Raw genomic sequence first — 13006 nt, forward strand, 5'->3', positions numbered from 1 at the left:
TTCTTCCACAATGTTGATTTTTGGGGCAGTAACTCCCAGCACCACAAACAAGATAAGCTTGGTACTGTCTGTGAGTTAACTATTATATTAAGTTATAGTGTGATAGACAGAACAAATGTAATATATATTTGCTCATCTTTATCAAGGGTGCCAATAATAACGGACCTGACTGTATGTGCATGTATATCAATTAACACTGTGACAAAAGGGAAAGTATACAAAACTTTATTATATTGCATTCCATCCTCTCTTTCCAGGTACAACATATACATCTAGGTGAAATCATACAAAAACTATTTCACATCACATTTCATTAGAATCCAAACAAGAATATTGATGATTTATAAAAAAAATAGATAGAAAACAAGTCACTTACAGGAGTTGCAACACACGTGATAATGTCTGTTCAGATTAAACATCAAACATACAATTTTATGATGGTAAAAACATGTCTTGAACACACATTCCCCACAAAAAAAACTTCCCTGCCTAAAATGGCAAAGGGCATATAGGACCAACCAATACAATTGGCGTGGGTGACGTATTGGGCATGTACCATTTACAAAGAGCAATGACAGTCATCAGCTATCAATAAGCTCTGTCAAACTCAGGGAAGTTGCTTTACTTGCTTCTGCTCCAATATTGGTGACATATCAAGCTGGCCTCAACGAACGAGATTCGGGCGAAGCTAGGCTGTGTGTTATGGTTCTGGATGGCCAGATAGTTTCTTGTCATTGTTGCTGGCTGTCATGTGGTGAATTGTAAGCTCGTTTGATCTCGTTCTTGATACCATACCATGCCTTGTTTTGAGATGTTTTGACTGATGTCTAATATATGCTAATATGGCTAAAAGGTTCTACCTAGCAGGCGAACCAATAACTCTAACTAATGTATTTGAGAGACAAGTGCTCACTGAGAGACTTTGTTTTCAATAAACATAAGACTAAATATAGTTTACATGTTATCAACAGTCTAAGAAAACCATCTGCTTTTCCCTATAGTTGCATGTGTCAGTTTTGTTGCTAACTTCCTACAATAGCTATGGAAATTCATCAAAGTTACCTCTGTAGCTCTGGTAGGAAACAATGTTTTTGTTTCCACCCAAGTCAATACTTTGACCCTTTCCCAAAACCCCTTTGTTGCTTTCATAGTCAACACTCTGTCCAGATTGAGCATCAGCAGGGGTTATAGTGATAGTGTCATGCTCGCTCTGTTGTTCATTGTCCTCATTGGCATACTCATTCTCTTGTACAGAGGCTGAGACATCATCCAAACTACACACGTCGCCAGGCAACACACTTTTCAGCTTAGAGATCATGTCTGCGAGTGAAAAACCAATATGATTCAGGCTTGTGTCTCTGGAGTCCAGGACCAGTTTTTGGTAAGTAATCTCACAGCGGATTGCTTCGCGCTTTTGAGCATGGCTTGTCCCATCTAATCGGGCCAATAGTCTGTCTACATCTTGCTCACAGGTGCAAGGTCCCCCGTTTTTTGCAACAGCTGCAATGACCGTGTTTCTGTTTGTTTCGTCTTGCTGGTCCCTTGTCAATGAACCAGGATATTTTCTCGGACGTCCTACTGGCCTCTTCTGGGTCTTGCTTTGGTCAAGAGACTTTTTCTTGGAAGGAGGAGAGTACTCTTCTCTTGGAACAGTGTCGGATGTTGCCCTCTCTGCATTTGTTGTACCAGCAGGAGAACCACTTTCAGATGGAATAGAGTGGCCCTCTGGTTCTTCGTATGTACTTGACGCAAGGTTCGTAAGTCGATCTGGCCTCTTCCTTTTGTATGGGTAGGCATGACCAAAGGGGTATTCGGCCATCAAGACGCAAAATGTGCAGGTTGTCAGCTGTGTGGAAATTTCCAGAGGGGGGTTGTGACAATGTGCGCCTCCAGGCAGAAAATCACTCAGATTGACCTCAGTGACAGCCGCGATTACTTTCACCATCTTCTGCAGACAGACCCTTATTAGGTCAACATGGATGTGTCCCGTGCCAGTTGTGAAGTATGAAAAAACCCCATCAAAGGTCTTCTCTTGCAGAGGCAACTGGAGAAACACATTTGCAATGGTATCTGGCTCAAGGAGGGCTGAGGCATCCTTAGCCCACTCAAGCAGTTTTTGGTAGAGGCAGAGTATATACTGGCTAAAAAGTGAGTACTCTCCTCCGCTCTTCAGAAGTTGCCAGTAAGGCCCCAGGATTTTGCAGTAAACAATGGCGAGAACGCATACAAGTGACTGTATGATGTCATCATTGGCATCATCAGTAACACTCTCCAGAATGACATTGGGGCATTCATCATTGTTCAGTAAGAGCAGGTCGGAAAAGAAAAGGGCAATCTCACCATGATGGTGAATGAGACCCGCTGCTGCCTCAAAGTAGTTATTAAATCGATTTGAGCGGTTGACTGTTAGTTTGGAGGGATTGTTCTTCTCTTCACAGAAAGCTATCCAGTGTTTTCTGTAGTTTTGCTTTGATGCAGCACGAGGACTCAAGACATCACAGGCCATGTGGATGTAGCGTGACGTAGAACTTTCAGAAAAGTTCACAAATCTTCGGAATTTTGGGTTCCTGTCACGGCCTAGTTTTTCTCCAGTAGACTGCATGATCTCATTTTCGAAGCTCATCATCTGCTGTTCAATTGCGTCATGAATGTCAACAAGAAAATGGGCATTGTAGTGTAGAAAACGCAAGGGTGATGCCATGGAATGTTGATCTTTAAGAGACGCAACTTTCTCTTCAAAGAATTTCATTGCTACATTTTCTTTACATGTTAGTGTGTACTGGTTTTTGAGAAGATCAAGGGAAACTTGTTTGGAAGCATCAGTTTTTCCACCATACACACTTGACAGTTTTTGGACAGAGAGCATAGCGATGTCAAGCAGTGTGAGGGCTTCTCCTTTGCTTGCATCAGGATTCTCTATCAAATTGAGCGAGTTTTGGTTCATTGCATGAGGACTTTCTTCATTTGGAGACTCGTATTCTTCTTTCACTTTCACCTGAGAGTAAGGTTCCCATACACTCTCTTCGTTTGGTGCTATGGCAAAAGTCTCATTTTCTTCTTTGAAGACTTTCACCACCGGCGTATCAAGTTTTGACAAAAAGCCTCTTTTCTTTCTTCCTCTTTTGCCTGATTTCTTTCCGTCAGTAGGGTCTTTAACAAGTTCAAATGGACTTTGAAGGAAGGTTTCCATCTGAGCATTTCTTCTATGTCTGGTTGTTCGGTAATTGCGGTAATGTAGTTTGAATTTTTTTAGCTTTGCCTGAAGGATTTTGCTAGCTTTCTGGATGTTACCATCACTACAGAACTCTGGGTCAAATTGACGTAACCAAGACACCAAGACAATGGGGTCAATTTTCTCCCTGATGACAAAGCTACTCAACTCAAGTATCAAACCATTTGTGACCTCAATAGACTCTGCTTGCTCAGAAAAATCTGTAATTTCCAAAAGATCAGCTCTACCAACTCCAATGCTGTCACATATTGGGCCAACAAATTCAAAGTTAACATTTGACTCAAGGAAGGCTTGTCTTGCATCTCCACTCAAACTTAAAGTTGTTGCAATGCCTCTTTCAATCAGACAACGGAAATCTGCAGACTGATACATTGGGAAAATCTTTTGAAGCCAGTCTACCACTGCCCCCCAGGAGAGTTGGTTGTCTTCTCTCAGAAGTCCCACTTGGATCAGAAGTTTGTTTTTACATGGTTTTTCATTTAGATTCAATGTTTCCCCAGTCTGAGATCCAAAGTAGTCTGCAGCAAGCATATCGAAGTTGTCATCCCCTGAAAAAAATTGATTTATATTAGAACAGAAAGTAATAAAATACAGATTCTAAAAGATAGTTCTTTAAAGTGGTGGTTCACTCCAAAATCAAAGATCGTAAGACATAGGGGTGGTCGATTTGGCATGCATTTATCAGTGTTCTGCAAAGCTGAACTTCATGAGAATACACTGAAAGTAACCAGGAAGTAGTGACTTCCCCCTCAGACCTGTAATTGTTCAACTTTAGTACTTTTTTTTTAATGGATCTTTAAATGAGCAAAAATGTAGCTCAGTGGCCTAAATGCACAAAAGCTTCATAAAAAGGCATCTGGTACATTCATCCACAAACACATTATATACACTACCGGTCAAAAGTTTTAGAACACCTACTCATTTATTTATTTTACCTTTATTTAACAAGGCAAGTCAGTTAAGAACAAAATCTTATTTTCAATGACGGCCTAGGAACAGTGGGTTAACTGCCTGTTCAGGAGCAGAACGACAGATTTGTACCTTGTCAGCTCGGGGGTTTGAACTTGCAACCTTCCGGTTACTAGTCCAACGCTCTAACCACTAGGCTACCCTGCCACCCCTTTTAACATTTTTTTCTTAAAAAAAACTATTTTCTACATTGTAGAATAATAGTGAAGACATCAAAACTATTAACTAACTCAAGGAATCATGTAGTAAAATATATCTAAATATATTTCATATTTGAGCGGGTGTTGAGCGTTCGTCAGTTATTCTGCGTTCTGGCACAATCAGACAAGAGTGCTCTGAAATCTGAGTAGATAGATGTAGCTGGTAAATTCGCTCTGGCTATCAACAGTTGTCGCAGTGACATCAACATCTATTGAAAATATTTACTTGCATAGCGAAGTCTTTTGTTTAGACATGTAGCTAGCTAGCTAAACAATTAACCATAATCCCAACTCATAACATTACCCGTATGAATCTGCAGGTAGCTAACCAACCAGGTTCAATGTTAGCTAGCTAACATTAGGCTATAACTAGCAATGCAAATGGCTCTGAGCTAGCCAGTCAGCTAACATTAGCTAGCTAGCTAACATTACACTAACTTGAAATGAAAATGAATGACAAAATTAGAAACATGTAATATCTGAAATTGTTGCTAGCTAGACTATTTTACATGGATGGACGCTTCACCCTCTTGTCACGGACAGCTTTCTGCGTGTTCTCTTTTCGACTCAGTCTTCATATTTGCAATCAAACTCCAGAATATTCTCCATCTCCTTAGTATCATACTCTACTTCCAATGATTTCAAAACTCAGTCCTCCAGTAAGTGAAGAGCAACACTTATTCAGTTCTACTACATGATATCTTTCAAAAAAGCTGCATTAAAAAGGATTATAGACAGAAGCATGCTACTTGGCAGAACCATCCGAACTCATCTCTCAGCATGTCCAGCCAATCATGGCTAGCGGGAAGGTTGTCTTTTTCCATGGCTAAACCAACTTGGCTAATAAATTTAACAATTGTATTCGTATTTACAGATGGCATACAGGTTTCTTATTAAGGCACATGAAAGTTCACAAGTTCCAGAAGGGATTTCTGCCAAAAATCAGATTCGGTTAATGACATACGCCTAGTTTCCTGAAACAAGTCACTGATACACACAACCGTGTTTTCATGAATTTGATAAAATCCTGGTAGACCATTCAAATCAGCAAGGGAAACAAAGCAAAGAAGAATTGGGCATCCATCACATTCACAGCTAATTATCAGTTAAACAAAGCACGACAACCAATCAGAAGAGGGTCTCATTAGCTATCTTTGACACAGTGCTGGATAGACTACAACAAACAGTGTCGTTTTGAATGCTGTTCAGAAGATTCAATAAGTGATCTCAAAGGTGGTCTCGTGTCAAGAGGAGTCCACGTCCCACTCCACCTGTGGTCTATCCAGCACAAACCTTTCCTATTTGTTTGAAGAACAGCTTGAGCTACAAACTTGATGGACTACTATTGAGGTTTTAAACAGGCTGACACATTTTGATTTTGGAGCGAACTATCATCTTAATATAGTTAAGTACGTTATCAGTTATTAACTGGAGCCTATAAGACTTGTAAAAAAAATACTGACTTGCTTTCAGGATTAGCTACAATAATTTGATTAATTTAAAATAGTACTTAAACTATATGCATCATGACATTGGACATTAAACTCTTAAAAAAGGCAGTATTGTGCAACTGCAGTCCGCAATTAGGGGTTTTCCTGCATGTCGCATCCGTCCCTTCTTCTGCGGGGTTTATAGGCGGCTGGCATTCAACTTTATAGTGCATTAACGCCACCTACTTTCCTGGAGCGCCCCCGCCTGTCCTTAGTTTAAAAATAGACCAATACAAGTACAAATAGGGATTCCTGCTTATGCAGTAATGCACCGAATTGCAGGCCGCAATTGCACATGTAGTTTGTCTTTAGCTAGATAAATCCATACTCACTCAGATCAGCATCAATACTGGCAGCATTTGGACCGCTCAGAGTAAAGTCCTGTTCTTCCTCCATGATAGCTCAAGAATGATTTGGAGGCAGCTATACAAACATCTGGAGGAAAACCGAGGTAACTGTCACCTTTCTATGTAGTCGTGAATATGAGCTCGGTCAAACGAGCAACATAGCTAGATAACTAACTACACACACGCCTGTTGACTAAGCTAACTGACTAGCTACCAAACAATGCTAGCTAATATACTAGCGCGACAAGCTAGAGGGGCAATAGCATGGGCTCACCTACTTAGCTGGAACTATATCGTTAACTATGAAAATAGCTTTATATAAAATAAGGAACAAGCTAGTTAGCTAACGCGCTATGCTACATATAGATAACTGTTAGCTAGCTAACGTTACCTTGAAAGATATGTGCGATTGTATTATTTTATGAACGAGAACAGATTTTTCGGAATATCGACACTGCACTTCAAGCATACAATTTAGGACAAAACCGCTTACCGCGTATCTCCTTTTTAATTTTAATACTTGGGCGGCAGACTCGTCAATTTTTTCCCCAAGAGTTTCAGACGCAATGCTAGTAACAGCTGCTGTGTTTCCCCTCCACAGAGTTAGCTAGGGATATCCTGCCAATGCATGATGGCGTATGTGAAGCTGTGTCTTCTTCGATGAGGTTTAACGGCGGTCGGCATCCAATATGCTGCGTTACTGCCACCTACCAGACTGCAAGTCGATTTGTTAATAACCAGGAGGTTAAGAATACAAACAAGTTATAAATACAAAACAGAAGAAAATAGTAAGGTAAAGTCCCACATCAAACTCCCTTATACTTTGCTTGAAAAATAAACAAATACCCCACCATAACAATACTCACAACAAAAAAATAATCCCACTATTTAAATAGATTTAGTCCTACCTCAGGCCAACAACCTGAAAGGATGGGACACCACCACTTAACACACCCTGAAACTCTTCTGATGACAAGTCTCGCACACCCAAATACCTCTCTGCAGCTGCCACCACAACCTCAATTTCCTGCAATTTACGTTCCATCCCTGCAGTACAGTTGATAACCATTGCTATAAATGTTAAAAATCCAATCATACTGACACATATCACTTGTTGGTTTATCCTGCTGTACTGGTACAGATCTACTACTCACACCACTCTTCTCAGATCCATCCCCCTTGACCCATCTTCCTCTACTTTCTTCACTGCCTCAGCATATGACAACTTCTGCACTACTCTAACCCTGGAAACCTCAACCTGCCTCTCTCGCACATTTCTGATCCCCAGCCCCATGGGTACCCCTACAATTAACACTTAGCACTACTTTCCCCAATGCTACACATTCCTTTGTCTCATGCCCTTTGACACACTTCTCACACCTAGGAACCTCCCTCCTACACACTGCTGCCACATGCCCATAAGTTTTACACCTGCAACAACGTAATGTAATCGGCACAAAGCTCATACAGGATAACTTACAGTTGAAGTCGTGAAGTTTACATACACTTAAGTTGGAGTCATTAAACTCGTTTTTCAACCACTCCACAAATTTGTTGCTAACAAACTATAGTTTTGGCAAGTCGGTTAGGACATCTACTTTGTGCATGACACAAGTAATTTTTCCAACAATTGTTTACAGATAGATTATTTCACTTATAATTCACTGTATCACAATTCCAGTGGGTCAGAAGTTTACATACACTAAGTTAACTGTGCATTTAAATAGCTTGGAAGATTCCAGAAAATTATGTCATGGCTTTAGAAGTTTCTGATAGGCTAATTCACATCATTTGAGTCAATTGGAGGTGTACCTGTGGATGTATTTCAAGTATGACCTTCAAACTCAGTGCCTCTTTGCTTGACATCATGAGAAAATCAAAAGAAATCAGCCAAGACCTCAGAAAAACAATTGTAGACCTCCACATGTCTGGTTCATCCTTGGGAGCAATTTCCAAACACCTGAAGGTACCATGTACATCTGTACAAACAATAGTATGCAAGTTTAAACACCATGGGACCACGCAGCCGTTATACCGCTCAGGAAGGAGACGTGTTCTGTCTCCTAGGGATGAATGTACTTTGGTGCGAAACGTGAAAATCAATCCCAGACCAACTGCAAAGGACCTTGTGAAGATGCGGGAGGAAACGGTTACAAAGGAATCTATATCCACAGTTAAACGAGTCCTATATCGACATAACCTGAAAGGCCACTCAGCAAGGATGAAGCAACTGCTCCAAAACCGCCATAAAAAAATTCAGACTACGGTTTGCAACTGCACATGGGGACAAAGATTGTACTTTTTGGAGTAATGTCCTCTGGTCTGATGAAACGATAATAGAACTGTTTGGCCATAATGACCATTGTTATCTTTGAAGGAAAAGGGGGAGGCTTGCAAGTCAAAGAACACCATCCCAACCGTGAAGCACGGGGGTGGCAGCATCATGTTGTGGGGGTGCTTTGCTGCAGGAGGGACTGGTGCACTTGACAAAATAGATGGCATCAAGAGGGAGGAAAATATGTGGATATATTGAAGCAACATCTCAAGACATCAGTCAGGAAGTTAAAGCTTGGTCGCAAATGGGTCTTCCAAATGGACAATGACCCCAAGCATACTTCCAAAGTTGTGGCAAAATGGCTAAAGGACAACAAAGTCAAGGTATTAGAGTGGCCATCACAAAGCCCTGACCTCGATCCAATAGAAAATTTGTGGGCAGAACTGAAAAAGCGTGTGCGATCAAGGTGGCCTACAAACCTGACTCAGTTACACCAGCTCTGTCAGGAGGAATGGGCCAAAATTCACCCATCTTATTGTGGGACACTTGTGGAAGGCTACCTGAAGCGTTTGACCGAAGTTAAACAATTTAAAGGCCATGCTACCAAATACTAATTGAGTGTATGTAAACTTCTGACCCACTGGGAATGTGATGAAAGAAATAAAAGCTTAAATAAATCAGTCTCTCTACTATTATTCTGACATTTCACATTCTTAAAATAAAGTGGTGATCCTAATTGACCCAAGACAGGGAATTTTTACTTGGATTAAATGTCAAGAATTGTGAAAAACTGAGTTTAAAGGTGTATGTAAACTTCTGACTTCAACTGTATATATCCTAACATCATTGTCAAGCAAAGACTCAACATCAAACTCAAAAGAACAGACAATTACTCTTCTGTTTCACCACTCACGCCACCCTGTCTGCATCGCACCAAACAACGAGCGTCACAAACAATGACAGTCTACCCCTTTATGTTGGTCAACTTTTACATTTACTGCTACCCCAGTATTCACTCCTTTCAATGGTGCCCTTTTCTAGAGAGCAAAACAAATTGCATTTCTTGCTCCCATTAGTTTAACACGGAGTGCCTTCTCCCTCTGACCAGCTGAAACACAAACAGTTATCACAAGACCACTTCTGGTTACCCTCACAGATTCCACAGTACCCGATTCTGTTTTCACCCAACCTGAAACCACAAATGGATCAGCCAAAAGGCAAGGGTCCACTTTTTTTGCAAAAACTTCACTCCTACTGTTAGACTCATCTTTATCCTTACCCTCAGTGCAAGTTCACCATACCTTCCACCTCCAATACTTTGCCCTCATTCACTTCCATTTCTCCTCCAGTCTTCAGCTCACTCTGCTTACACTTTTTACCATTCTTCTTTAACAAACCATGTCCCTTTTTACCGCCATTTTTATCCGACTCAAGCTCATCCTCTTAGACCTCCTCTGCCGCTCTTTTTTTCCTCCATTATTCCTTCGTATTCATCTCCTTATGATAATACTGCACTTATCCTGACAAACATCTTGTTCTTGCCTTCCCAAGGGACACCATTTAACTGGCTATCACAATCTCCGTACAATCAGCACAAACTGAAGCACTGTCTCCTCAGAAACACAAAATAAGCACCAAATTTCATATTTTTTTCTTAATAAAAGTCCCCCACGTAATAGTTGAAACGTGTCAATAACCTGTTTTTATTCCTGATATATTAATGATATATTTTTTTCATATTTAAGTGACATTTGTATTAAATGTGGATTGTAAAATGTTCCACGGTCAAATAAATGGCCACAACGCGAATCACTGTATATGGAGTACATATTGGCTTATAGAGCAAAACCTATTCTGGGTGACACACTCATGCACACTGACACAGATCATGTAGATTACTACTGCCAGTTAGGCCTACTATTTTGGTGGTATATTGTATGTTCATACCTACTATAGTAGTCTAATTGGGGAAGGGGGATTCTGGAGAACATTTAGACACTAGGCTACTTGCAATATATCCTAACAAGTCATTAGATTGGCTTTTAATTCATCGGTAAGGCAATAGCCACCTACTAGACCTTTAATCAGTGCTTTTTACTAAACACAAGTCATCATGTTTTACAATAACGGTACATTCGTGGACTGTGTATTTTAATTGTGCTAAAACATAGCCTACGTTAATGTATGTAGCCTAAGAAACAAGGCTCATGAAATTGATAGCTTGCTAGTAACAAATGACATTCATATTCTGACTATCTCTGAAATCCATGGTAGCAATACATGGTTATAACATCTACAGAAAATACATCAATACCAATGGGGGCGGTGTTGTTGTCTATATTCAGAGCCACATTCCTGTAAAGCTTAGGATAGTATCTCATGTTAAATGCTGTTGAAGTAATATGGCTACAGGTTCATCTGCCCATTCTTGTGGGAAGCTGCAATGGGTGACCTAAATATTTACTGGCTTTCATCAAGCGGCCCACCGTGTGGTGCAGCGGTCTAAGGCACTGCATCTCAGTGCTAGAGGCGTCACTATAGACCCTGGTTTGGGTTCCAGGCTGTATCACAACCTGCCTTGATTGGGAGTTCCATAAGGCGGTGCGCAATTGGCCCAGCGTCGTCCGGGTTAGGGTTTTGCCCGGCGTAGGCCTTCATTGTAAATAAGATTTTGTTCTTAACTGACTTGCCTCGTTAAATAAAGGTTAAATAAAAAAGCTTCAAACTAACCAGTGCCTACAACCTGGTTCAGGTTATCAGTCAACCTACCAGGGTATTTACAAACAGCACAGGAATGAAATCATCAACATGTATTGATCAAATCTTTACTAATGCTGAAGAAATCTGCTTTAAAGCAGTATCCAAATCCATCGGATGCAGTGATCACAATATAGTAGCCATATCTAGGAAAACCAAAGTTCCAAAGGCTGGGCCTAATATAGTGTATAAGAGGTCATACTGTCGTGACGTTGTATTGGTTAATGTGACGACTGTTGCTCATCGAATGATTACACGTTTTTAATTATGTGATGAACTGAATCAAGCAATTATTAACTCATTAACCTGGGGCACCATGGGAAAACTAGTTTTTATTGAGTTTCTATTTCCCAAATTAACTCAAAGAATATCAGAATATTGATTTTACATCAGCCGCTAATTAACCAGTTGCCTCTATCAGTCTCATGATCTGTACGTCGTATTGCCCTTGCATCTGCACGGACCCAGGTCCCACTAATGAATTCGTACCACACCAATCTTAATTTAATATTTATTTACTAAAACTAAAAAGCTAAAATGATGATAAAAGATACACATGGACAAAACACATTATAGGCTATTGATTAGAACTTAGAATAACGGGCCAACACACTATGGCGCGTGTTACCCACTATTGGCGCGTGTTACCCACAATGGGAATTTCAAAAGAGGTACACGAGAAATATACATTTGGGTGAATTTGTCAGCTATGCTATTCTAACCCTAGCCTTGCATATAATAATATAATATAATGATGAATATAGAATATAATGATGTAATCACTGTGGATTCTCTGTTCGATGACGCACTTCTCCTGTGCACCTCCCTGCTCGTCCTCCCGGTGTCAGTGTCCCTTTTGGCCTAGGAGTCTGTTCCCTCACCCCTTTCTCTGGAAGGGGTCTTCTGAGGACAGACAGCTCTGTAGCTCAGAGCTCACAGCATAGGAATGAAACCCTTTAGATACCACAATTCGATGGCAGATGGAGGCTAGGTGGTTCGACTTGAATTCACCCGCTTAGACACAGCTACTCATCCATAGCTTGGGTAGAAAAGGATTTCTTTGTCCTCAAACTTGCGTTGCCTTCTGGGTTGTTTGACTTTTCAGACCCTGCTGCAGGTTTTATACCCTTGGGTCAGAAGTGGGCGTAACCGCCTTGAGGGCAATTCTCTGGACGTACCAAGTTAATGAGGCAAGGCTAGATTTTCTCAAATCCCATTTTAGACAACTAACTTAACATTTCATCTTCCCCAAAACATTCTCTTTTATTTGGATATTTTCCACACAATGTACAAAGTGTAAACATCAAACAAAGATTAGGAAAACCCTTCACATTACAATGTTTTCGTAATAACGTCGTCTATTAACCTTTTAATAACAGAACAATAATTACATACATTTTCATAGTCCACCTATCGTCATGACCACCATTGTGGCTGACGGAAACCATTGTTCCAAAGTCCCTTTATTTCATGTTTAATGTTCTGAGGCTGGTTCTCCATAGTGACAGGACAAAGGAATTTGTCTGTGGCCTGAGATTTACAAGGGGCGTGGGGCCATAAAAAACACATTTTCAGACCCACAGATCTCTACTCCTCTGTTGTGGTAGCGCGTAAAAATAATCTGTCCTCGGTTGCAACACCCACTACCAAGTTCTAAACTGCCCCTGGAAGCAACGTCAGTACTTTTGGATTGGACTTTTAGATTGGTTCTCATATGCAGGCGCAATATGTTAAAG

The 13006-nt window shown here is 40.6% G+C and overlaps 1 protein-coding gene across 1 annotated transcript; it reads right to left on the reverse strand.

The window, feature by feature from the left end:
• Positions 1-209: 209 nt before the first annotated feature.
• Positions 210-6874, reverse strand: LOC135552362 (uncharacterized). Its single transcript, XM_064983931.1, has 3 exons — positions 6732-6874; positions 6224-6326; positions 210-3780 (listed from the first exon to the last, which is right to left on the reverse strand). The coding sequence occupies exons 2-3, from the start codon at positions 6285-6287 to the stop codon at positions 1040-1042; spliced, it is 2805 nt and encodes a 934-aa protein (XP_064840003.1). The 5' UTR covers positions 6288-6326; positions 6732-6874; the 3' UTR covers positions 210-1039.
• Positions 6875-13006: the final 6132 nt, after the last annotated feature.

This window comes from Oncorhynchus masou, chromosome 13, assembly GCF_036934945.1.
Source record: "Oncorhynchus masou masou isolate Uvic2021 chromosome 13, UVic_Omas_1.1, whole genome shotgun sequence".
NCBI lineage: Eukaryota > Metazoa > Chordata > Actinopteri > Salmoniformes > Salmonidae > Oncorhynchus > Oncorhynchus masou.